This window comes from Fistularia commersonii, chromosome 25 (assembly GCF_037954325.1).
Source record: "Fistularia commersonii isolate RoL2024-O1a breed Wild chromosome 25, RoL_Fcom_v1.0, whole genome shotgun sequence".
Lineage (NCBI taxonomy): Eukaryota > Metazoa > Chordata > Actinopteri > Syngnathiformes > Fistulariidae > Fistularia > Fistularia commersonii.
In genome coordinates, this window is record NC_141308.1 from 415759 (window position 1) to 441567 (window position 25809).

The following is a 25809-nucleotide window of genomic DNA, read 5'->3' on the forward strand; positions in this document are numbered from 1 at the left end:
TCATAACAGTAAATTGGGATACACAGTCACTTGTGAGTGGTACGTATATGTATTTTTCAATGATGAAAAGGCACATTGATCATGAAAGCAAGGAGAGAAAATGGAATGTTTATATTATGACCTTAAAAGCTGTTATCTGAGAGGGGGGCATTGACCATCAGTGATCTAATCAGTTCCTCCTTAAGTCGAAATAATCATTTGTGCCAAATTTAGGAAAAAGGGAAAAAAATACTTCCATATCACCATCAATAGGAGAAACTGGCAAAATCAAAATATTAAAAATCGGGAAAAAAAAAAGCTGAAAGGGGGAGAGAAATGTGACTGAGTCTGGCAGACACAACTGTAGCAGACAGGATTTGGCTGAACCAGAGAGGCTCTGAGCTGAAAGAATGGGTTTGACACTGGGTTCTGCCAGTGAGAATCATGAGACAACTGTTACTGACAGCTGTCTTGCTGTGAGCAAAACCCTACGAGCTTCACTCCCGCCTCCTCTGGGGAAAAATTAGACAAAGAGGTAAAAGAAGACATCCACTTGAGTCGGCAAGCCACTGTTTCATATGCTGTTGTTGTACAACGGTGTAGAGTTACAGGATTTTTAGATCATGTGGAGGAGAGGGAGTTAGCAGGTGACCATAGGTTTTAGAATGCAATCCACTAAAGATAATTGAAAAGCTAACACATTTAACCACATGCATACCAGCAAACACTAGCAAAGCGAGGAGGTGCTCAGAGTTCTCTCTCCTGGGAAACTGGGTTTAAGCAAAACAGCTGTAAGACCTGTGATCATATATATTTGACCCAGTGCAGACCAGTGAATCAAAGCTACAACCACATGCAGTAAAAAAAATAAATATGCTTACGGCTGAGGTCTCTGCTTGCTATGTCTAGACAAGACTGTGTTGCTTGGAACCCAGAGCATATTTTTTTCAAAACAGCTTACTGTGATCAGCTGCGAGGAAAAAAAAAACGAAACTCGGAATTTTAGGAAAAAAATCTGTCTGACCTCTATAATGAACCAATAGATGCAAAAGGGATGCACCCTCTTCCTGTTGCTGTTTCTTTCATTCCATTGGATAGGCAGAATTGATTTTGAAACCCAAATCGCATGCGGATGTGGGAGTTTACAGCAGGACTCCGGAGGCTTGACAACAATAAGCACACGGACTGAGCCCCCCGCTTGAAAAACGCAGATGGTATGATTTGGGGTTATTTAAAGGCAAGTTTTTCGATTCCCCACTATGAGCACATACACGTGACCTGCATTTCAAGCCGTCCTGCATGAATCATCACCTTTGCACTTTTTTCTTTTAACCAACGGCTAACCAGATTTCAAAACACATCGTTAAATCGGATTCAATCAAGTTACCTTGACCTCTGTAGCTCTATAGCAGAGTTGGCTATCTGTCCACCCTCCAGGCAGTAGTTTTGGGAGGATTGCCTGGAGTAAGAGGCAGGTAAAATTCCCTGAGTGTACGTCTGCAGCCTCCCCCTGGTCGAGGCTGGCACCGCGGAGAAAGGCGAGCTGAACGTCGTGGGCACGAATGCATCGCCCTCCGTTTCTGTACCCGCCGGGGCAGCTGCGGGACACGTCCCAAAACCGGCTCGGATAGCCTGGCTTGCGAATGCGAGCGCCTGCGCGGCCGTGCTCCCGGCAGTTGGGGCGGAAGAAGCTCCGCACGCCGAGCGCTCCGGAGAAGCCAAGCTCGGTCTAGTCCTTGATTCCAGCGAGTTGTCCTCCTCGTTTTGACTGTGTGCACCGTCGTGCACGGGCCGCCCGTCCAGGGAAATGTTGCTGAGAAAAGACAGAGCGGCTTGCCTTCTCCTCGAGTCTATGCGTTTCCGCGTATGCTCGATACTGGAGTTCTTTATCTGTACCGTGGCTGCGGATGTGTTGCTGCTCATAGCGGCCGCCATCGCCCGCTTCCAGCAATCCAAGTCCCCGCAGCTCCGACCTTACCTTGCTCACACGCACATCGCGAAGGGAAACCGTGCATTAGTTGGTGAATGGCAGCGGGCCTTTCGTTTAAGTCCACGCGTTAAACTGATTGAAAACAGGGAGGTCACGTGAGTGCAGTTTTGTGGCAGCACAGGGAAAAATTGGACCAATAGGGTGTCGGGAACACGTGTTTCTTTTTTTCCTGACTGCTGAGGCTCTTGTCGCTGCCCTGACCAAGACCGTGCCAAAAATTGCATAAACTACCAGCAGATCCGAATAAATCAAACGTGCCTACGTTAGAAGCCGGAACTTATGTGATATAGAATATGCAATATATCATTCATTCGAACTGCATTTTTTTACTATCATGCAATCCGCAGCCCCATGGAAGAGAGCAGCAAGCTTGCTTCCTGAAATGCCAACGCTCAGGCGGAACAGATGCTCATTGACGTTATTTGGATGGGTCTGATCGTTATAAGAAAAATAGACCTCGTTTTTCCACCGTGAACTGTACTGCTCAGCATCTCTGCAGCAATTGCGCCATCTGTCCGGCATCGATTACACCTGCTCATTTTGGGTCCACAATCCATCCTTCCATCCATCGTCTGTCGCTTGTCTTGCACTCAGGGCCGCGGGAATGCTAGACCATCCCCCACCCCCCTCCCCCGCTATCATCGGGTTAGAGACGGGGTCCCAACCACTGCACCACCGTGCTGTGGTTTTTGTGTTATATGTGAGAGTCAAATCTCACAGAGAGACAAGGGTAAAGTTGATCATTATTTTTTTTTCCCCTTAGGTCTCCTAACAATGCAGCCTCTGGCAGGCACAGGCCAGTGTTTCCCTGAGCTGGTCCCAAGCCCTGATAAATGCAGAGGGATGCTGTCAGGATCCCTGCTGTCAGGATCCCTCGGCTGCCGAGAGGAGACACGGCTGGGCTCAATTCGTAATCGGCGCCAGCTGCAGCAGCGGCCAATAATCAAGAGCCCTATAAAGGGCAGCGGCACGCTCTGCCTGGCGCCGGGGGATTGTCCCTGCCACGACCGGACCCCGAGCTCCTGCCTTGACCCCGTCCGAGATCCTGCCTCCACCCTGCCTGGGGCCCGTCCTGCCTCCACCCTGCCTGGGGCCCGTCCTGGTGAGACCCAGCCCTGTGCGACTCTGTCTCGGGGCCAGGGAATTGCCAGCGACACCCTACCTGTCTGGATACCTAAAGAAAGCGCAACCCTGACTCCTGCCTCAAAGGTGTGGTTCCCTGCCCGAGTCCGCCCCTGTGACAGATGCGTCAGGAAGGTCATCTGGCGTAAAACTTGCCAAAATGTGCCAAAACCAAATATGCAAATCAAACCTAAGAATCATACCGGATCAGTCGAGGCCTGGGTTAACAACAACTGCCATTGGTACAGATAACCTACAGGTTACCAGTGGAAATGTGTTGGGAATCACAGAGAGTTTTGTAAGTTGCTTTGGATAAAAGTGTCTGCCAAATGACTGTAATGTAATGAGAGTAGGGACTTTGAATATTGGGACTATGACAGGAAAGGTAGAGAGTTGGTCGACATGATCCAGCGTAGGAAGGTGGATATACTGTGTGTGTCCAGGAGACCAGGTGGAAAGGTAGTAAGGCCAGAAGCTTAGGTGGTACTGACTATCATGGTACTGACAGGAAGAGAAATGGAGTAGGAGTTATCTTGAAGGAGGACTTTGTGAGGAATGTTCTGGAGAAAAGAATATCAGACAGACTTATGAGCCTGACACTGGAAATTGAAGGTCTGATGCTCAATGTTGTTAGTGGGTATCCCACGGGTGGAATGTGAGTTGGAGGAGAGGTAGTTCTGGAATGAGGTAGATGAAGTGATGCAGAATATCCTCAGATATGAGAGAGTGGTAATTGGTGCAGACTTCAGTAGACATGTTGGTGCAGACAATAGAGGTGATGAAGTAGTGATGGGCAGATTTGGTATCCAGGATAGGAACGCAGAGGGACAGACTTCACAAAAAGGATGGAAATGGCAGCAGTGAATACCTCTTTCCAGAAAAGACAGGAACATAGGGTAACTTGTAAGAGCGGTGGTAGGACCATGCAGGTAGACTACATCTTGTATAGACGAGGTAATCTGAAGGAGAGCTACAAAATAGTGAGAGTGGATATGAAGTTAGTTGCTGTGAGAGAGGAGGATACAGAGAATATGGTTAGATGAGGAAGGTTGATTCACCGTGACGACCACTGAGGGGAAAAGCTGAAAGAAAAAGAAGTCTCTTTTAACAAGTAGGCAGCACTTTAGCAAGGGTATTGGAAGCATGGAGGCCTGAACAACTGACACCATAGTAAAGATTCATATTTTTATTTTCCTCTGTCATCACTTGCAGTTTTTTTTACATATATGCTATCCTTATTTTCTTTGCGTCATCTGAGCACACTTTGTTTGAAGGTTATTCTCCCAGTCAATGTCTGTTATCTTTCATGTGCAGAGCTTATTTGATCACAGCATTATAACGATGATAATATGGCTTTTATTGTGAATGCTTGTTCTCATTATTGCCTCTGTATTTCATTAAGTGAACTACAGGCGAAATCTGCCCTCACGTTTTTGTTCCCATTACTGTCATGTAATTGTTTTGTTTAATTTTTGTTAAAGTTTAGCCATATTAAAGGCTTTGAATGAGGGTTGCTGTAGCTTCTATGGCTTGAGTCGAACCCATCTCATTACATGAAGCCACATCTGGCTGACTGAATCTCAGTCCAGCCTAGCTCTTTACGTTTGGGCTGTATCCAAAGCTTCCAAAAGTGTCCGGTTCCTGCAGTTTCATCCTGATGAAAGTGATGGTTGTTCACTAATTCATGACTGATTAGTTCTCATACATTTCAATGTCATCCAGTTGACAGCCAGCATGGCTGTTTTGCCATCAACAGTTGGTCACTTGTTTTTTTACTGATCTCACGCTGAAGATAACATATGTTTTACAATGTCTATATAGTTCTTTTCTCTTTGGTAAGTAAATGTTCTTTTCACATTTACCAACAGGCTATTGTCTTATTTGAAAGGCTAAGGTGCTGTGTCTCGATGCTTGCCTCATCTGGAAACATCTATTGCCGCTTACATACTTTTTATTAATTTAACAAATAAGAATCTTTTTTTTTTCAAGTGTCTGTTATTCTGGTTTGTAAAAATAAATGGTTTAGATTTACATACATTTAAATAAAAAAAATCAAGTATTCAGTGTATTCTAGTGCTAATGGATCAGGCATTGTCCTGTATATACTTTAGAGAAAAAAATATCCATACATTTACCAGAATTTTATTTACTTTGAAAAGTTGGTGTTGAAATTCTGAAGGTTACAATTGTTTATTTACTTGTGAAAGCGAAATGATGACGCATTCTACTTTTACTATTAAGCCTTGAATGCACTCTTCCTCTTCAAAATTTTAACTATAAATTTGCCAAATACCATACAAATTTAGTATAAATGGAGAAATCTCTAGATACCGCTCCTCCCCGACAGAAAGAGGAAGGTTGTCATATTTGTGTCGCATAAGGCAAGCATGAGGCTAACTGTCTATTTCTATGTCAGTGTGAATGGTCACTGCAGTAGTACAAGTAATTCAGCAATCACGTAAAAAAACAAAGCATCATCTGTACTGATCTCAAGTCAAACAGACTTCAGCCACTTTTCTGAGTGGAAAAGCACAGACACTGTTGCTCTTCATTGTGTTGTGGCACAGAATGAGAAATCTCATTAAGTGGGAATTCAGCGTTTTGACAGACAGCTCCTTCTTGGCTCAAGCCTGATATTTATAGAAGGAGGGACCCAAATCTTTCACCACATAGTAACTTTAAGAGGAAGGTAGCTTAGTGTATATTACAAGAGGGTCTACTTCAGAAGAAAAAAGTCATAATATATCTAGGTCTTTTTTTTTTTTTTAAATGGAAGCGGATACCATGTCTATGCTTGTCTGTGGTCATTGCCTGTGTTTCACCCAGAGCTGATATCTTGTTTTAATGGGCCAGTTGAATACAGCACACTAGTATATATTTTTTGATGTGATTAAAAACAAATGTAAACATCTTAATCAAACACCAAATCTAATTTAAATGAAGTATCTAAGAAACCATTATCTTAAAACTTCCTCCTGGAAAATATCAATGTTGTGGTGATTCGTGACCACTAGAAGTCTCTGTTGGGTTCCACTTTTGCAAATACTGTATATTCTTAACTCATGTATTGCAGTTTAATCTTTAAAGCCCACTGTTGAAGGGTTCTAAGAACAGCACTCTGTATGAGCACATTAAAATAGTGATATTATTTGTCTTTCAAAAAAAAAAAATGGACATTTCAGTAATCTTGAATTGTTTGATAATAATGTAAGACATTGTCTCTAACATGACTAACTAACTTACTGACTAACTAACTTACTGCTAACAGCTAAGACAATTTATGTTTCATTATATTTCTTATTCTTCCTCCTTTCCACTATTATCTATTACTGTTATGTTTTTACTTGAAACCCTGGCACAACAATTTCCTTCGGGATTAATAAAGTTGTTCTCATCTCATAACATCAGTACTTTTATTTTCATTAAATAAAAGAAGGTTTTACTCCCCAATAAATACCCAAAGAGGTCTGGGTTCTTTCACATGAATATTTATTTGTCTTAGATTATTCAAAATGTTCAATATTATATGCCATTAATGACGTCTGTATTTGACATTCACATTTTGATAGCGTCACCTTGCCCTCCAGATCTGTGTTCTGATGCCTTTCTGTAAACAGCCCGGCAACAATAAAATAAGGAACAACAGGTTCTTTGGCCCCAGTTAATCTGAGTGTCCAATCAGTTGCTGCAGTGCTACAGCAAAGCCTCTTGCCCTTGGTGAGAAACACGGAGCTTCCTGTATTTGTTTGAAGTTTCCTACTCATGAAGTACTTCAGCACCTCATTGTGAGGCTCCAAGCACATGACTCTTATTACGATCACAATGATTAAAGGCAAACATGCCAAAGTGAATCATAAATCATAAATTTCCCCCACTACCTTGAGAGGCAGAAACCATAGGTGATCCTTGATTCTTCACCGCTGTTGCCATAGAAGACAATGGAGAAAGTCACTCTCCTGTATTACAATATCAGACCATCATAGTTGCTTGAAAGGATCCTACTTGAGACTGTTTAGGGCAGGTGGCATTCACTTCCTGGTGTATGTGCAGTTCTGAAAAAAAGAGCATTCAACAATTTTTCTCTTTCAACTGTAAGTCAAGCCAAAGTTTCAAAAAACTGCATGTAATATAGAGGGAAATATCTGGAGGGAACATACATACATGGTTTTGGAGGGATTCATATGGGTTTCTGTCCTTTGTTTTTGTATATCAACAACATTTTGAGCCATTGCAGGGTAAAGCAATTAAAATGCCTGTCAAGCTATTTAAGGGGTGCTAATGTTGAGGATTGCCTTAGTTGGTCTTGTACAAGCTCTGTCTCATGTAATTTAAACATCTTTGTCTCTCTCTCTCTCCCTCACTCCCTCTCTCTCACACACATAGACACATGGCTTGAAAGCGGCCTTTGCAGAATGACCTGTAGAGTGCTTCAACTTCTATTGCACTAGGACCTTGTGATAAACTATAGAGGCCGTAAGCCAAAAGTATTTTCATGATGGGCTAATAAATAAGCCATTTATTACTTCATTCTTGACCTTGAATCCTCCCATGTTCCTTTATGAAGAACCATCAGCTCCATCAATACACACAAAAATGGTGTGTTGATGGAGGATTTAAAAAGATTGATTAAGTGAGTCCAGCTCTGAGCACAGATACAAGGATGGCTTGTTTTAACAGGACATGGCCTTATCATCGAAGACCTTCATGAAAGTCAGTTGTGTTGTTCAGAGTTTGATTGAAAGCCTTTGCATGACTAAAAGGCATGAGTGATCTATTTGGCGGCATTATTCTCCTTTACAAAAGTGAAAATAATTGAAAGTTAGCTTATTGATATCGGGAAACAATAAACACCTTTCATATTTTGAGGGGCTCATCATCACTGCATTAAAAATGTCCAAAATTCACAGACGTTCTCCATGTATGACACCTGGATATTGGATTGAAAAAGACAGGGAAATTGGCTTAATTTTCATGTTGTCACAGCAAATATTGAATTGCTTAATTCAGCATTATTAATACAAACTGTGAAAAAATAGAGGGACTGTGTTAATTTGTGACAATCATGTTGCACTTAAGATCATATCATGTTTCTTTGCTGGATTACATTTTTTTTTGGAGACTTAGCGGTAGACACAAACTATTCAGTAATCTTGACATTACTTTTTTGTTGTTTTGAAAACTGGCCCATAATTAGTTGAAACTTTTCACTATGGTTTGAAATGGTATGGTATAATGGTTTATAGAAGATACTAAGAATCTGATCTTTGTCCAAAGATCCTCCTAAATTCAAAATTGCAGCTGTTGTTAACAATGATACTTTTGAAATTATCATTGTTATCTGTCTGGCGCTCACATGTATGTCACTTACGTACTTACATAAGTTTTCTATTATGTTTGTTAAAATGCCAAGAGGGAGCATGATGCTTTTTTATTCTTTGTCCCACATTCCTCGAGTCGAAACTTGTGTTTAACAGTGGTGGATTAATCACTCACAATCACCAGTGTTAAAGACCTGACTTAATGGACCTGTGACAATGTCAGCACTGTTGCTCTATGGTTTCATGAATGACTCCCAAGTTCAACTGGACTTCATGTTAGTAACAAAATTACCCAACATCACATTTTTAAAATTATTTTACAATTGTGACCGCATGTTGCTGTAATGGCTCTGTTACAGTGGTCATGCACTCCATATCCATATCCAGCCTTTTTTCAATTCAAAATCCATATCCAACCCAGTTGTAAGTCATCATAAAGGAAAGATCCCGACTGCTTTCAGAAGTGACAGCTGAGATTTGAATGGAAATTTGGTGGAGAATTAACATTATAACAATAAAGACACTATCACATATTCTCAATATTCTCAGTAGTGTCAAAAAGCATCTGTGAAACAGGTTAACCAAGAGGATTGTTACAAATAGCTGGAACAATATTCATTTTTTGGCCACAGTTGCTGTTTAAGGAATTGGTGAGCAGTGTAAACATGTAATTTCTCTACACAGTAGAAGAGAAAGTGAGTGTGAAATAAGTAAATGAAGACCCAGTTAAAGCAGTTACAGAATCCCAGAAGTTGAATCACCTATACAGGGTCCTGTTTTGTTTATAAGATACGCTTTTGTGTGGCCACAAGTTGTGCTGCTTTGCTTTAGCAAAGCCACTGTAACCAGCAATTAGATATTTTGGCCGATATAGCAATGTCTTAAAAAGTCCTTTTTCCAAGTTTGCATGAGCTTTACAAAAGAAAAAGCGGGATAAACTGGGGAGTTGCAATCTGAACTTTTCTCACCAGATGTCACTAGATCTCACATATTGGCTCTTTAATCAAAATCAAGAACGTATTTAAAAATAAGCATGCATGTATTTACGGGATGATTCGGTGCTGAACTATTTCTTCAAAAATCATACTAATTTCATAGTCTTTACATTGTAATGAGTTTTCCAAGACACAAATTTCCTACTGGCTGGCTGCAAATATGCTGCTGTAAGAAAAGTGCAACTTTTTTTGATGAACAGGCAACTATATTGAATAAGATAGCTTTCATGTTTGTGAAATGCTTGATGTCTCAGAGTCTGGGTGCTTATGCCTCGCAGACACATATAGTTACCCTGGTTGAGTGTTAGTTGTCTGTGGTCAAGAGGGCAGGGTTTGTTGTGGTCAAGAACAGCATTAGGAGAGAGGGAGGATGGGACAAGATGGTCGGAAACATTATGGGGTCTGCAGTGGTGGCCCTGGGATTGATGACTATGTTACTGGTCGTGGTGAGAGAGCCCACCCATATCCCTCAACCCCCAACATCAAACATGCCGTATTATGTTGATCTATTGACATGGATGGGCAGTACTTTCAACTGAGTCAGACCAGGTCCATCAAAGGATTTATCTCTTTGCAAGATTAAAGGGGGCTGAAGTGTCTGCCAAAAAAGGCTAACTCGGAGGGTCACCCCAGGTCCTGGAGTCAGAGATTTACACTGTTGATGACCAGATCGCAGGAAAATCTGTAAGGCTTAGAATGTGAGATCCCTCTCCACAAATCTTAAAGTTATAAAAAAGATATGTTGATATTTGCTTGTGTAAATGTCTTTGTCTGCATGCACATTAACACATACTTTAAGTCTGACTGTAATACAACCTCCTTTATATTTCTGGCATGTTCTTGGCTTCTTTCAGGGTTCTACAGAAATTATGAAATCCCTTTTTGGAAACTTGAGGACGCTATTTATTTTTACTATTTTCTTTTGAAAAGTATCAAGGATCTACTGCTATTCGTGTTTTAGGAAAATCAAACTGCTTCTGGTTAAATTAATGTCACATCCAGTGACTTGTTCCTGTTGCTTTGACCTTTGTCCTGCTTGCTATTAGTCATATTGTGATGTTTTTAGTCTAGGAATGTAGTCATGTTTCACTGCTCCTATTCGAAAAAATGTTTTTAATGAATACATGAAAATAATGATCTTGATAACATAGCAAAAAAATCACTTGTATTACATGTTTCATTTTACTCTTAGTTGTCACCATAATTATTATTTTGTCTTGGCCATCTGTGTCATTTGTTAAAACTTTAGCTAAATGCAGACATGAAAAGCAATTCGGACACTTCTTTTTTCCTGCATTTGTTTTTCTTTAAGTTTGCTGCTTTTAGCCAGTGTTTTTGCTAACATACTTTGCTGTTTTCATTTGTATGTCACAATGAAAACATTCATTTATATTCATTTGGAAACGAGGGGGTGAGACTGGTGCTAAGATACGATCAGGCGCTATAACTGGGAGATGTGTGCTTGTTCACATGAATGGGTGGGGAAGTGGGGGTGGTGAGAAGAAGCTCTCAAACCCAACCTAGGACACAGCCGTCTTAAATCAGGGTAAAACATTCACAAGGAATGTACCTTCAAATGCCGGACAATTCATTTCACATGGGAATATTGTTCTCACTCCAGAGTGTTGGGTGACATTGATGGAGGAATGAGATTACTGGAAGACAACAGTTTTATTTTAATCATTTTGTTGTTTTGTCGCAGTTGAACCATAACTGGATGAATGCAGAGTAAAGGAAAAAAAGTGACCTCTGCTGACTTATACACCTTATCTTTAATAATTGCAAGTGAGCAATTTACAGCACACTAAATTTAGTGATAGTTAGGAAACAAACAGTTGGAAGTAGTGTCAATTTCAGATGATTTGATACTTCCAATGTGTTTTTGGTCTCAACTAATACACAACTTTTTAGTTATTTTTTTCACATGTGAATGTCTGACTGTTGCCCAGTAGGTTTACACACCTATCAGTGTATGCACATACCATATAAGTATTAGCACACTGTTGATATGCCTCACCCACAGTAGGAGGAGTACAGGGCTTGGTCAACACTGACTGAGCCAGTCGAGAGACACTGTGCCTGGCACCACCTAACACACACACACACACACACACACACACACACACACACACACACACACACACACACACACACACACACACACACACACACACACACACACACACACACACACACACACACACACACACACACACACACACACACACACACACACACACACACACACACACACACACACACACACACACACTCAACAGGCAACCTTGGGAATTACAGCCAAAGCAGAACAGAATGTACATTAAGAAGGTCATCACTCTCCTCCCCGCTTCTCCTTACCTGTTTTCTTTGCACCCTTCCTTCTAGCTGCAGGGCATGTGTTAAAAAAAGAATACAAGTCCTCATAATATTTTTGAAAAGCAACAGAGGTGGTTTGATTAGTGATCTCTGTTCTGCATCTTTGTTAGTTCCTCCCTGTTTCCATGATTACAATGATTGAGAGTCTGCACATATGTTGCTCTGGCTATTTGCCTCTTAAAATGCCATAATCCAGCCCATGCTTTCTTGCTCCTTTTCCTCCGCTGATACCTCTTAAATGGCAAATGCCTAAGTTTTTGAAATTTCATGTGTCATTAGCATTCAAAATAAGTTTTTATGTAAACTATTTTGTGTCAATAAACTTGTATGCAATCTCATTCCTTTGTCACAACCATTCAGAATTGTCAACCATCTCTTCTTGTTCTTGATCCTTGCCTCTGCTGCTGATGAGAAAGTGTTGAGGGAGAGAAGAGAAAACACAAGAAGCAGATTTCAGGCATTCTACAACACATTAGGTCATGAGAATTGGAACTCATATTGTTGAAATGATGAAATGGCTCACCAATGGGACCTCAATTGAGGTCCACACAATTGGTCATCACGAGGTCATCTCCATCCACCAGAAGGGAAAGAATGATAAATACGCTCGGCTCCGCACAATTATTGAATTTCACTTCTTAAGTATCCTGGTCTACAGTAAATTAAGTTGTTCAGGAAGGGTGTTTAGATTTGAACATGAGCCTGGCCTTTGTGTGGGAATTCCATGTGACAGACTCGCAGGGAGCGACTAGGGCCAGAGAACAGAGAGGTCGTAACCAGACATCAGAGCTATTTTTGTTTGTAGAAATTCAGAAGTGGTCCTGTTACCCTGGAGGCGGCTCTTGTTTTCCATATAGCTCAGCGACTTGGCAGGCCTCTTCAGCGGCAGTTTCACATCGAATACCCCCCCTCCCATCCCCACCCCACAATCATCTCTTCTCTCCTGGATCTCCCCACCCTCATCCTTCCTCCCTCTATCCTTATACCATCCTTCTCTCACCCCCAGCAGGAAAATGTTCATGGCCCACAACAGAGACAGTGGGACTGCACAGGCGGCCTGGCAGATGTATTGGAGATAAGTTTGTGTGTGTAAGCTGGGCCACGACCCTCTATGGCAGGACATTGACCAGATCCTGTCAGTGAGAGGGCAAGAGCCAGCACAGCACCTCCTCTGCTCAGTTTCTTCTATGCTGACTCCCCTCTTCTCATCCTACATGCATGGCTTCCCCTGTTCAGTCAGGAACAGAGGGGAGGACAGGGCCCCTGTAGCCAAGACTTTCTTTTGGTATCTGGGACAACAGCTAAAGTCTTCACAAGTATATACACAGTAGAGGTGCCACAGACACACACACACTCACATACAAACTGCATCAAAACTCCACCCCAGCACACAATAGGTTCCCAAGATAACTTCCCCTGTTCCACAGAAAGATAATAGATTGTGATGTGTGACGGAGATGCCAGACTTATAAACACAACATCCTTCATGCTCAATCAGCAGTTTTTTTTTTCTTTCTTTTGTCCATTAAATGGTTTTGTAGGAAGAATCTAGGGAAGAATAGTTAGTGATCCCAAAAAAGCAAAGATGGTGGCAAAAAGTGAATCCCATCAGAGCTGCTAGTTTGTGTAAAGCCTATTTAACCCTCCTAAAAGGACTCAAAGATAAAATGATTTCTCATGGTTAATTGGGAGGCAGTGAAGCTAAGAAGGAAGTCACCTGTAACACCAACAAATTGTAAAGGCTGGAAATCAGGTCTATGTCCAACAAGGACTTTTCCAGTCCTCACACATCCCAGAATGCCAAGAAGTACCAATGACTTCCTGACTCCTGCTAAATGCCTGGTCCTCAAGGACCCTGGGTAGAAATTAATCATCATGGGGAACTACTGACAAATTGTCAGCTTTGAAGTAAAGATGATAAAGCATTCCCATAGCTTTGTCTTCTCACGAGACAATATTTAAACTGGATTTACTGGATTGTCATGAATATAAATCACATCTAGTATTTAATTATAGTAATTCACCCTGTAATATGAAGGTAATGCAGTCTCGGAGGGCGGCACAAGCCAGTAGCTCTCTGAGCCAGTCTCATGCCTGAATTACACCTGAGTTGCCTGAATCAGGAAGGGCATCAGGCATAAAACACGGCCAAAGCTTAATATGCGAATCAATCCTACAAATCTCATGGATTGGTCGAGGGCCGGGTTAACAATAACCACCACTGGTGCCACAGGGTACCAGTTGGAGTTGGAGTTGGAGTGCTCTCTATAGGGAAGGTTGTTATGAATGTTCTGATGAAGCAAAGAGTGTCAGATAGACTTATGAGTCTGAAAGTGGAAATTGAAGGTGTGATGCTCAATGTTGTTAGTGGCTATGATTCACAGGTGGGATGCGGGTTAGAGGAGAAGAACAGTTTCTGGAGTGACTTAGATGAATTGATGCAGAATATCCCCAGAGGTGAGAGGGTGGTAATTGGGGCAGACTTCAGTGGAAATGCTGGTGCAGACACAAGAGGTGATGAAGAAGTGATGGGCACGTTTTATACAGGATAGGAACACAGAGGGACAGAACAGATGGTAGTAGACTTTGCAAAAATGATGGAAATGGGTGTAGTAAATCCTTTTTTCAAGAAAAGGCAGGGATAAAGGCTAACTTATCAGAGTGGTGGTAAGAGCAGGCAGGTAGACTACATTTTGTATAGACAATGTGATTTGAATGAAATTAGTGACCGCAAAGTAGTGGTGGGAAAAAGTGTAGCCAGACAACATAGGAGGTTTGTGTGTTGTATGGTTTTCAGGGAGGAGTTGCAAAGGATTCAGGTGGTCAGGGAGATCTTCCAGTTGACTAGACTATTACAGTTATTATGACAGGGGAGAGGGGGGGAGAGAATCTGGTGTGCTGTAAAAAGTAGATAAGGAGACTTGGTGGTGGAATGAGGAATGTGTGAGTGCAGTATATACATAGAAAGAGGTTAGCAAATAAGACATAGGACACTGAAGGGACTGAAGATAAAATACAAGAGTACAGGGAGAAGCAGTGCAAGGTAAAAGTACAGGTAGCAAAGGCCAAACAAAGGCCATATGATAACGTATGCTAGGTTGGACAGTAAGGAGGGAGTGAGTGATACTGATATTGATATGATATGATGGACTATACAAGTTGGCAGAACAGACCAATAGAGGTGGAAAGGATGTACAGACAGAAATGTATTGACAGATGCTAGGAGACTGATGGGAAGATGGATGGGAAGATGGAAGAGCTGATGAATGAGGAAAATGAAAATGAGGGAAGGGTGGAGGAGGTGACTATCGTGGACTATGGAGTAGCAGAGGTTAGTAAAGATGAAATGAGGAAGGCATTTAAGATGAAAAGTGGGAAGGCAGTTAACCCTAATGATATACCTGCGAAGGTGGTAAAGTGCCTAGGACAGGCAGCAGTAGTTTCTGGTTAGATTAGTAAATGGTCTCTTAGAGGGTGAGAAGATGTCTGCAGGATGGAGAAGTAGGGATAGGAATGGGAAAGTGTGGTGGAAACTGGACTGGGAGCAGAAGTTAGCATTTGTGAGCAGTAGTATGGCTTCATGCCTAGAATGTGTACTACAGATACAGTATTTGCTTTGAGAATGCTAATAGAGAAGTACAGAGAAGGTCAGAGGGAGCTGCATTGCTCTTTTGTTGACCAAAAAAAAAGGCATACAACAGAGTGTCGAGAGAGGATCTCTGGTATTGTATGTGGAAGTCTGGAGGGGCAGAGAAGTATGTTGGACTGGTGCAGAACATGTATGCGAGATGTGAGACAGTGGTGAGGTGTGCTGCAGGTGTAGCAGAAGTGTAAGGGGGAGGGGACAACAAGGGGACAGCTGTGAACCACCAAAGATGAGGCAAGACAGGAATCTCCATGGACCATGATGTATGCAGATGACATTGTGATCTGTAGTGAGAACAAAGAACAGTTGGGAGAAAACTTGAGAGGTGGAGGTATGCTCTGGAAAGAAGATGAATGAAGGTTTGTTGCAGCAAGACATAATACAGACAGCAACATATGGTTTCCCAAAATGTATCTAGCCTTAATAAATGTTTATTTATATTTGTTGTTGTTGTTTTAATATAACATCTGCTGTAACTGTGCATCGTGTATTTGCAAGTGTATTTGCAGTCCCTATGTCCTCTATTGTAAGTCGCTTTGGATAAAAGCGTCAGCCAAATGCAATGTAATGTAATGTAATATATAAGTGAATAATCTTTTGAATTTTCTTAGCCAAATTATCTCAATACGACACATAATGGTATGTTTGGCATTTTCATTTATTCTTAAAACCAATAGTGACATGCAAGCTTTCTTCAGGCTCCAAGATATGGTTATTTCCCATTACTGTTTTACTAATAGATTACATAGTTTGGTTTTAAATTCAACTTAGACGGTTCACCATGCTTTGTTTCAGAAGATGGCCATTGTAACCTAATATATTTCAGTGGAATGAGTTGTGATTTCTACAGACAACAACCACACAATAGTGACTTAGGGTTAAGTGGAATTATCAATACTTTCAAAGAAGGAGTGTACTATGTAAGTTGACTGTCATTCATCAGACATATGTTAGTAGAAACCCAGGGGGTGTGACTCTCAGCGCTAACAGTTAGTCTGAAGGTGCACGCCCCTGTTATGGTAGCTGACGGTGCAGGTTAGTGTCAAACATCAATCCCAACATTTTGCGACCATTCAACTATGGAGTTCTTTAACATAGAACCAAGAAAACCCCCCAACAGTCATCCTCATCATTCGTATAGGATTCTGGGGTTCCGCTGGCCAGGCCCCACTCCACGCTACAGTACACTGAAAAGGGCACCTCCTTCTTCTAGGAATCATAGTTTACCACTAGAATTCATCTTTTATCAGACAAGTGACTCCTCCACACTCTGCAATGAGAAGCTGAACTCAGATCTTCTTAGCTAAGAGATTAAACCTAGTGTGTCATCAGATTCCAGTGGGAGGTAGCAATGAAGACATTGTGCAAAATACAACCGGACCTGTTCAGTGAGAGAGCCTGACTCTGAATGACATTCATTCTTGGAAATCACATCAGGGATTTCCTTTGAATCCAAGGAAAATTACGGCTTGATTCATTATATACTCCTAATACTTTATGTTAAGTTTCGGAAAAAATAAATTGTTTGGTAACTCAACATTCCCAGTCTCCTGCTGACTCCCACACTTATAAAAAAAGTGTTTTGTCAACATTTGTAAAGGATCGGACCAGACACGTTTCAGACCAAATCGCTTTAAAATATATGAACCACACATACATGCTTTTCTGCTTGAGGATGAATATTTCTTATGTGTTTTCAGTATAAACCTGAAGCCAATAGACATTAGATTTAGCTAATCATATAAAACTGGTACACCAGTTAGCTTTAGGGAAACAGGCAGATTTTGTCACCAATAGTCGTTACCGGCCACAGTATCTGCAATATTTATGCTGAGCTAAATCTTTTCAAGCATCTCCTGGCTGCCAATAACGTAAAATGGGAAGAACACTTGATCCTGTTGGGAAAAAGGCAATGATCAACCTAAATTTTGAAATCATCATCATTGTCGATGTCCGATATGTCCAATGCCCAATGTCCAGAACAGAATCCTGGAGGAAGCAGTCTGAGTTTATCAACCCTTTTTCGAGTGACAAAATCTGATCCTTTGATGTGTCCTGGCCAAATAGGATGTGTAAACCCTCCAGTGTACGGGGGGGGGGATATTGGGGTCTATTGCAAGTTGATTATGCCCAGAACAGCTCAGCCTTGAGAGCGCAATCCATTGATTGCTGAGAAAGAACCATAGCCTCTGATTTGGATAAGCTGGTTGTTTCTCTATCTGTCTCCCACTCTGCTACAAAATGCTGCAGTGATGATTAAGCCAGCAGGGACGCATTGTCTGTGAAAACAGAAAAGGGATCCTGACGTTCCCAAACCCAACATTCTCTTCCCCCTGACTACCTCCACTTCCTCTTCTTCTTCGTCTTCTTTTACTCCCTTTGGCTTTTCCCTTCAGGGGTCGCCACAAGGAATCAACCCTCTCCACCAAACCCTATTCTCTGTATCCTCCTCTGTCACTCCAACTACCTTCATATCCTCTCTCACTACATCCATAAATCTTCTCTTTGGTCTTCCCCTGACCTTTGGTCTTCCCCTGACCTCCTGCCTGGCAGCTCCAGTTCCAGCATCTGTCTACCAATATATTCAACAGCCCTCCTCTGTACACCTCCAAACTATCTCAGTACAGCTTTTCTGACCTTATATCCAAAGCATCCAACATGTGCTGTTCCTCTGATAGACTCATACCTGATCCTATCCACCTTGGTCACTCCCAAAGACAACCTAAGCATATCTATCTCTGCAACCTCTAGCTCTGCCTACTGTCTTTTTGTCATTGTCACGGATTCAAGACCATACAGCATTGCTGGTTTCACTACTGTCTTGTGCACCTTTCCTTTCATTTTGGCTGATAGTCTTCTATCGCATAGTACCCCTGACACTTTTCTCCAACCATTCTAACCTGCTAGAACCTGTCTTTTCACCTCTTTCCACACTCTCTGTCGCTCTTGACTGTTGACTCCATGTACCTGAAATTCTCCAACTTCTTGATCTCCGTTCCACACATATATACTCTGCGTTGCTGCGACTAACCTTCAGTCTTCCTTTCCAATCCATACCTCCTCCTCCTCTCGAGATTTTCCCCAACCTGTTCGCTGCTCTCACTACAGATCACAATGTCATCTGCAAACATCATGGTCCATGGAGATTCCTGTCTAACCTCATCTGTCAGCCTGTCCATCACCACTGTAAACAAGAATGGGCTCAGAACTGATCCCTGATGGAGTCCCACCTCCTCCTTGAACTTCTCTGTTACTCCTACAGCACAACGCACCACTGTCTCACGGCTAGCATACATGCCCTGTACCTTTCTAATATACTTCTCTGCCACTCCAGGTTTCCTCATACAATAACAAAGTTCCTCTCTTGGCACCCTGTCATATGCTTTTTTTCTAGGTCTACAAAAACACAATTCAGCTCCCCCTGGCCTTCTCTGTACTTTCTCAAAAAGTGAGAAAGTGCGTTCTCAAAGCAAATACTGCATCTGTAGTACTCTTTTTCGGCATGAAGCCATACTGCTGTTCACAAATGCTGACATCTGCTTAAAATGGGCACCATCACACTTCGTCTCTATTCTTCAGACATCTTCTCACTCTCGCTCTACCCTTGCCCCTCTTTCATTTTCCACATTCATCAGGTCTTCAAAGTACTTTTTCAATCCTCCCATTACACTTCTTGCATCTGTCAATTTCCCTCTACATTTCCCTCTATCCTTAATCACCCAGACCTGTTGTGCATCCTTTCCAACGTTATTTCTCTGTTTCGCCTTTGCCTTTACCTTACGTTGTGTCTCCCATCTGTTCTCTTCAGTCCTCTCAGTGTCCCACTTTACCTTTGCTAACCACTTTCTTTGTATATGCTCCTGCACTTCCTCATTCCACCACCAAGTCTCCTTATCTACTTTCCTTCCAAATGTCACACCAAATACTCTCCGACCTGTCTCCCTGCTAACACTAGTTGTTGTCCAATCATGTGGAAGCTCTCCCTGACCACCCAGAGCCTCTCTCAACTCCTCCCTGAAAACTGCACGACACTCCTCCCTTTTCAGCTTCCACCACTTTGCTCTCTCCTCTGCCTTAGTCCTCTTGATCTTCCTTGTCACCAGTCATCCTACAAACCACCATCCCTTGCCGTCTGGCTACAAGTCACCTACAACTATTTTGCAGTCACTGATCTCTTTCAGGTTATCTAACCCTATTCTCTGTGTCCTCCTATCTCACACCAACTAACCTCATATCTTCTCTCACTATTTTGCAGTCACTGATCTCCCTCAGATTACCTTGTCCATATGAGATATAGTCAATCTGCGTGCTCCTACCTCCACTCTTACAAGTTACCCTATGTTCCTGTCTTTTCTGGAAAAAGGTATTCACTGCTGCCATTTCAATCCTTTTTGCAAAATCTACCACCATCTGTCCCTCTGCATTCCTATCCTGTATACCAAATCTGCCCATCACTTCTTAATCCCCTCTATTGCCTGCACCAACATGGCCATTGAAGTCTGCACCAATTGCTACTCTTTCTCTCTGGGGATATTCTGCATCACTTCTTGTAGTTCATTCCAAAACTTCTCCTTCCCCTCTAACTCACATCCCACCTGCTGGTCATAGCCACTAACAACATTGAGCATCACACTTTCAATTTCCAATTTTGGACTCATAAGTCTATCTGATATTCTTTTCACCTCCAGAACATTCCTAACAAATTCTTCTTTCAAGATAACTCCTACTCCATTTCTCTTCCTGTCAGTACCATGATAGTACAACTTAAAGCCTGCTCCAAAGCTTCTAGCCTTACTACCTTTCCAGGTGGTCTCTTGGACACACATTATATCCATCTTCCTTCTCTGCATCATGTCGACCAACTCTCTACCTTTTCCTGTCATAGTCTCAATATTCAAAGTGCCTACTCTTCATCCCAGACTCCAATTTCCGCTTCTCTCTCTGCTTCTGAGCACCCCTTCCTCCTCTCCTTCTTTGACCTACAGTAGCCCAGTTTCCATTGGTCCCCTGTTGGTCGTTGGTGCCAATGGCAGTCGTTGCTAACCCGGGCTTTGACCAATCCAGTTTGATCTGGTTACAATGCATGATTCGCATGTTTGGCTCTGGCAAAGGTTTTATGCCGGATGCCCTTACTGACGCAACCCCCTGCATTTGTCCAGGCTTGGGACTGGCTCAGGGAGACACTGGCCCGTGCCGCCCTGGGGCTGCATTCAACTATCTCTCTCGACACCTAGAAATCCTGTTCCTAAAGACTATAAAGATAATCAATGTCAATGGGCAGTCCTGGGGAGCCCAACAACTATTGGAACTTGTCTGATGTGTAGGGAATGGGGACAAAGTTAACTTTAGATTTGAAAGGACCCAACACTGAAAGTGCACACACACAAGACACCCTGATGGTTGGATCACTATTTGAAAAATGGACTTGACCACTGTTCCATTACCTCCACTGATTCTACATTGTTTGTTCTGATCTAAAGATTTGCTAAAATATCCTTTCCTTTGGCCTAAACTCTCCCCGTGTGGCTGAACATTGTATTCCCTCTGTGGTTGAAACTCAACCTTGTGTTCTCTTCTTGAAAAAAGGAGAATATGACTCTGGTCTGCCTGCCACCAGGCACTGTCCTTGACTCTCATTCAACACTGGAGAGATGTATCAGCCATGACAGCCCTACATTGTGAAGCAACTTCAGGATTTTTTAGTCTAATTTACACCTGGTGCCTTGCCACTGAAGAACTTCTTGACTACCTCAGTCAACTCCTTGATGGATATGAATGAAAGTTTGGCAGAGTCTTCCAGCTCATCATCCTTCACAGAGGTTATGTCATTTAGGTTTGGCTGTCCCTTGATGTTTCCTTTCCATCACCACAATGTCCCCATTCAGGGTTAGTAGGTCTCCTCTCATGCTATATTTCATTCCACTTCCCTTTCCTGAGTCACATGACAGATTTCCAGCAATGCCCTTCAGCAAATCCAGGTTCTTTCTTTACAGCCTCCGCAGCCCCCTCCCAAAGCTAGACTTTCATTACAGTGACCACTGAGGCTTTCGGTCCACTATCCTTCCAATACTTTGCAGCTTTTATGGGAGACCCCAGGCCATCCATATCTAAAGGGCTTCTGTCTGCTTTCCCGACTTCTTAATTGTTTGTGCCCGCATTTGGGCTCTCAGGTTGCTACATTGACAAGTAATGTCAACCTTCTGATTTTAGCTCTGGGAATCCACTTCCTTAATGGCTGAATATGGACCACTTCACTGTCCTTGACCTACCCCAGAATGTGCAAATTGAAGACCTGTTGGACAGGGCCCCCTAAAACGATCCTAGTTTACCCATACCAAACACTTGGACTTGCCACGTCTGTCCAGCAGACTTCTTGATTACAATAACTGGTCTTGATCAGTTGACACCTCTGCTCTTCTCTTCATTTAGTTGTCTGAGACATGCCACAACGCATCCAGCAATATGAGTAAATTGTTAATTGTTGATCTTTGGCCATTGCGGCCATGCATTCTTATGGACAAATTGATGCTCAAACTTAGCATTTGTAACAGCTAGTACATGATTTTGAAAGAATTTATAAAGCGAAACGCCATTCTTGTTTGGCTTGAACAACATGATCTTTGACGTTGCTCAGCAGATATATGGAGTCATCCAGTGGTGCCCAAATGAGGACGCCATGCAGACTGCAAAACATCAGATACTCCTGTTGATTTTTTTGCACATAGACAAAAGAACCAACTGCTAGTATACAGTCAGAGTTTTCCAGTGACAGTGAGCTGGAGACTTGTAAATGACCAAACAGTTCCCTTACCCTCTTCCAACCTGTGCAACTCAATAGAAGATGAGAGTCCAACTCCTCTATAGGAGCTTGGTTTGTAAAGAAAATCCAACAATTTCAATCTGATACTACTCTGGCTCCTTTACCACCAAAGAGGCAGTGCCCCACTTCCCAAAATTCAGTTTGACAGGCCTTTGGCCTGCATGGTCAGGTCTCCACCTCTGACTGCCCAAATAAATGGCACACTACTGTTATGTATTATGATGGTGAGAAGCTCACAGAGAAATTGATCAGCATTGTTTATTTGGGCTGTGAAAGACTAAGCCCCATGGTCCAAGGCCCCACACCAGGCACTCGCCATTGCGATATCCTCTCAGGCCTGGCTTTAGGATCGTGTCTTGTCTCCCTAACCAATGAGAAGTGCTTTGCTCCCACTCGGTTTCAAACATTACAAATCATTCTCAATCCAAACCCTCACCTCAGACAACTGACAGATTCTACCAAGAGCAAGAAGGGGGAGATTGTTTTGTTTGGTTTTGTTTTTCTCAGGTCTCAAACAATCATTTGATAAAACTACAGCAACCCAGGTATAAATCATGTTCACAGACTGAGAAACAAGTCTTTCTCACACAGTGGAGCAACACAGCGATAGCAAGAATACTTTTAACACTTCCTTGAACTCTGTAGTAGCAAACAAGCTAATTTTGTAGATATTAATGACCTATCCTATGCCAGTGAAACCAAAATAACTCAAACTTTCAAGAAATTGCACATAAAGAAAAATTTGTCTACCCTTTCACCTGTTTTTATTATTTCATACACACACACACACGCACATATATATATACATATGTGTGTGTGTATATATACACACACGCATATGTATACATACACCATATTCCATACATATGTACTGTATATTTTTTACATTTTTTCTGTGTCCACCTGTCATTACATTAATGCCTTTTTTTTCCTGGACATGGTAAAAATGTTTTGATATGGCTTATATACCTCAGCTTCAACTAACATGTGAATGACCATATTCCCAAGGGAGTGTCTTATTTCAATCTTATTTCAATTAAGATTTAAACAGCAACATTCCTGAGCACAGTACTCAATAATCAGGGGAATATTATTGGTTCCTTGGAGCTTGTCTTTCAGTCCAAGCAAGATTTTTTTAACAAATCTAATGGTTGAATGAATATATAACAAAAATGTGTTGAGTTTCTTCCCAGATGTTTAAAAATGTTGAGTTTCTTCTCAGATTAGAGACAGCATGTTTGCTCTAGTTATATCTGAAAGTTTCACAGCAGAATATTTTTTTATTTTAAGAGACCACTAAATCCGAAATAATCTCAGGATATTTGAAACTTAAATGACCCTGAATTCTCCTGCTTTGAAACCAGATAAAAAGGTTACATACAACTTTTTAAACATTTGACAAAATATTATGGCTATAAAACCAGGCTGAAGCTGTAGCAAGTCCACTTTTTGACTCTTTTCTGCAGGGCTAAAATATTCCTTATTTGAATATCAAATGAGGGCATTTCACAAATAGCTGGATACAGGCAGCCTTGTCAATACTATCAATAACAAAGAAAATGGATTGATATCAACATTTGCAGACCAAATGCAGAATAGGAAAAATAATGTTCTTTTCTGTTTACCTCACACTCTGGTGCCCTTTAATCTCTAATCCTTCTAACAACCCTCAGACAACACAGGCCAGTGGACCCATTGTATGGAATAAGACGTCACACTCACAAGGTGTGTGATTAACCCCTACTGTACATAATAGCAACACAGCATCAAAGACAACTAGGGTGTCTGCAGGTGACAGGTCAGCCAGAGGTGAGGGGTCGCTTGGGGGCAAGTTGCATCGCAGGCCTGAGCAGGGACAGGGAATGAACAGAATGAATGAGAGAGCATGTTAGAGTGCTTGCCAATGACTGACTTTAGTTCAGATTAAATGAAATCCCTGCCCTTCAAAACATAATTCTTCCCCTGCTGTAGAAGACTTATGACTGAATGAATTGTGCTGTCTCTCATGAGCAGCAGAAAACATGGGGTTTTGATGCTGATCCTATGTCACTTTTTTCCCAAGTGGCTAAAGAATGCCTCTACTGTGCCAAAAGTTATAATGCACATTTTGAAATATGTAAACCATGCCTAGTATGTGTACAAAATATTTCTAGTGGAGAGCGGTTGACATTTCCAAACTTGAATTGTAATTGTAACTTCAGACTCCCTTTGACTGTAGATCAGTTGTGACTGAAACATCAGAATCAAGGACACCTCTATTACTTAAAGCTAGTTTTCTAGAGACTTGCATATATTGATTTGTGACTTGACTTAGAACATTAGCTCAAATATTTGACTCTTACTTACCAGACAATTCATTGGTCACAATGTGCTTAAGTAATGACTATACTACAAAAGCAAGATAATCATTACTGAGCTGTGTTTTTTACAATGCATTTTTTCATTATTAGTGAGTTTCCTATAACCCTGTTCCCTTGCACCAGGTCAAAATGGTGCTGAAGCTGAATCCCATCAGAGGTTAACATATTGAGCCATACAACCAACAATTACTCACTTTCCTGTTCACACCTATGGACAGTCTTCAATTAATCTATCGTTTTTTTCAGACTGTGGGAGGAAATTGGACAACCTGGACAAACAGGAACCTTCTTGCTGTCTGACAGAAGCGCAACTACTGTAACACCATGCCGCCCTTAATGCGTTCATCTTTTTAAAACCCAATACTGAACCGTTTAATCCTTCATTTATTCTTTTATTTGTATTTTTTCTCCAGTCATATTTTGTGTATACAACTTAAAAGCTGCTTTTCCAGTCTGTACAACAACCTCTGCTCTTAGACCCTTGATTCAAGTCAGGAAACAGTTCTCCAAAACGGATGAAGCCTTTTGAACAGCCTCAGAAGAAAAATCTCTCTCTCGGGACAATCAGAATTGCCACAATCTCAGAGAAGATAATCAACATCGCAATATACTATGCAGACAAGAATGTGATTTAAGAGTCAGTGTTTATTGTCTTGTGTCTGGAAATGTGTTTTCCTGTACAATCAAAATTTTACTTTAGTGTCATGTGATAAATGTAAATATATAATAAATATATGTGAGTGATCCAAATGCTAAGCAGTCTTACATATTGTACCGTGGGCCCACAGCCATATGACCTGGTTAAGAAACTTAGAAGTATCTGGCAAAATAAAAAAATCTGAAAATGTAAAGGTTAGACATCATGGGCACTGGCTACTCAAAACAAGCATGAACATTTCATAATGGATAAAAGAGGATGTCAAGTAGGTTTCATTGTTGGAGCAACAGTCTCCTGGCGATCTGGAAAAGGAAAACTACAGAAAGATTCGGGGGTGAGAGGGACTGTGCAGGTTGAGAAGAAATGGAACAGGAAGAAAAACACAGTCAAAGAAATTCAGCATATGTTATGCGGGTTGGTTGTTTTTTCTCTCTTCGGCATGATGAATGTAGAATATAACACTAAGGATTCAATTATGTACAGAAACTGAGCCTGATTTGCTGACACTAAAATACATATGGGGAAAAAACCTAATCTTATTCTAC

The 25809-nt window shown here is 41.7% G+C and overlaps 2 protein-coding genes across 4 annotated transcripts in view; one reads left to right on the plus strand and one right to left on the minus strand.

The window, feature by feature from the left end:
- Positions 1 to 2030, minus strand: part of cables1 (Cdk5 and Abl enzyme substrate 1) — a 24697-nt gene extending 22667 nt beyond the window's left edge. For both annotated transcript variants that reach the window (XM_086172859.1, XM_086172858.1), the window contains exon 1: positions 1367 to 2030. In XM_086172859.1, coding sequence (XP_086028985.1) covers positions 1367 to 1914 — 548 coding nt within the window. In that variant the 5' untranslated portion in view covers positions 1915 to 2030. The remainder of the gene's footprint in view (positions 1 to 1366) is intronic.
- Positions 1078 to 25162, plus strand: LOC147218735 (uncharacterized). 2 transcript variants are annotated; one of them, XM_086172861.1, is made up of 3 exons: positions 1078 to 1193; positions 2733 to 3178; positions 24853 to 25162. In XM_086172861.1, the coding sequence occupies exons 2-3, from the start codon at positions 2744 to 2746 to the stop codon at positions 24904 to 24906; spliced, it is 489 nt and encodes a 162-aa protein (XP_086028987.1). In that variant the 5' UTR covers positions 1078 to 1193; positions 2733 to 2743; the 3' UTR covers positions 24907 to 25162. The 2 variants fall into 2 exon arrangements, with proteins under 2 accessions (XP_086028987.1, XP_086028986.1); XM_086172860.1 differs by lacking the exon at positions 24853 to 25162 and having other exon boundaries at positions 2733 to 6441.
- Positions 25163 to 25809: the final 647 nt, after the last annotated feature.

What these genes read in the sequence shown, in the direction of transcription:
- LOC147218735 (XM_086172860.1), top strand. Translation starts at nt 2,744, where the DNA reads ATGCAGCCTCTGGCAGGCACAGGCCAGTGTTTCCCTGAGCTGGTCCCA.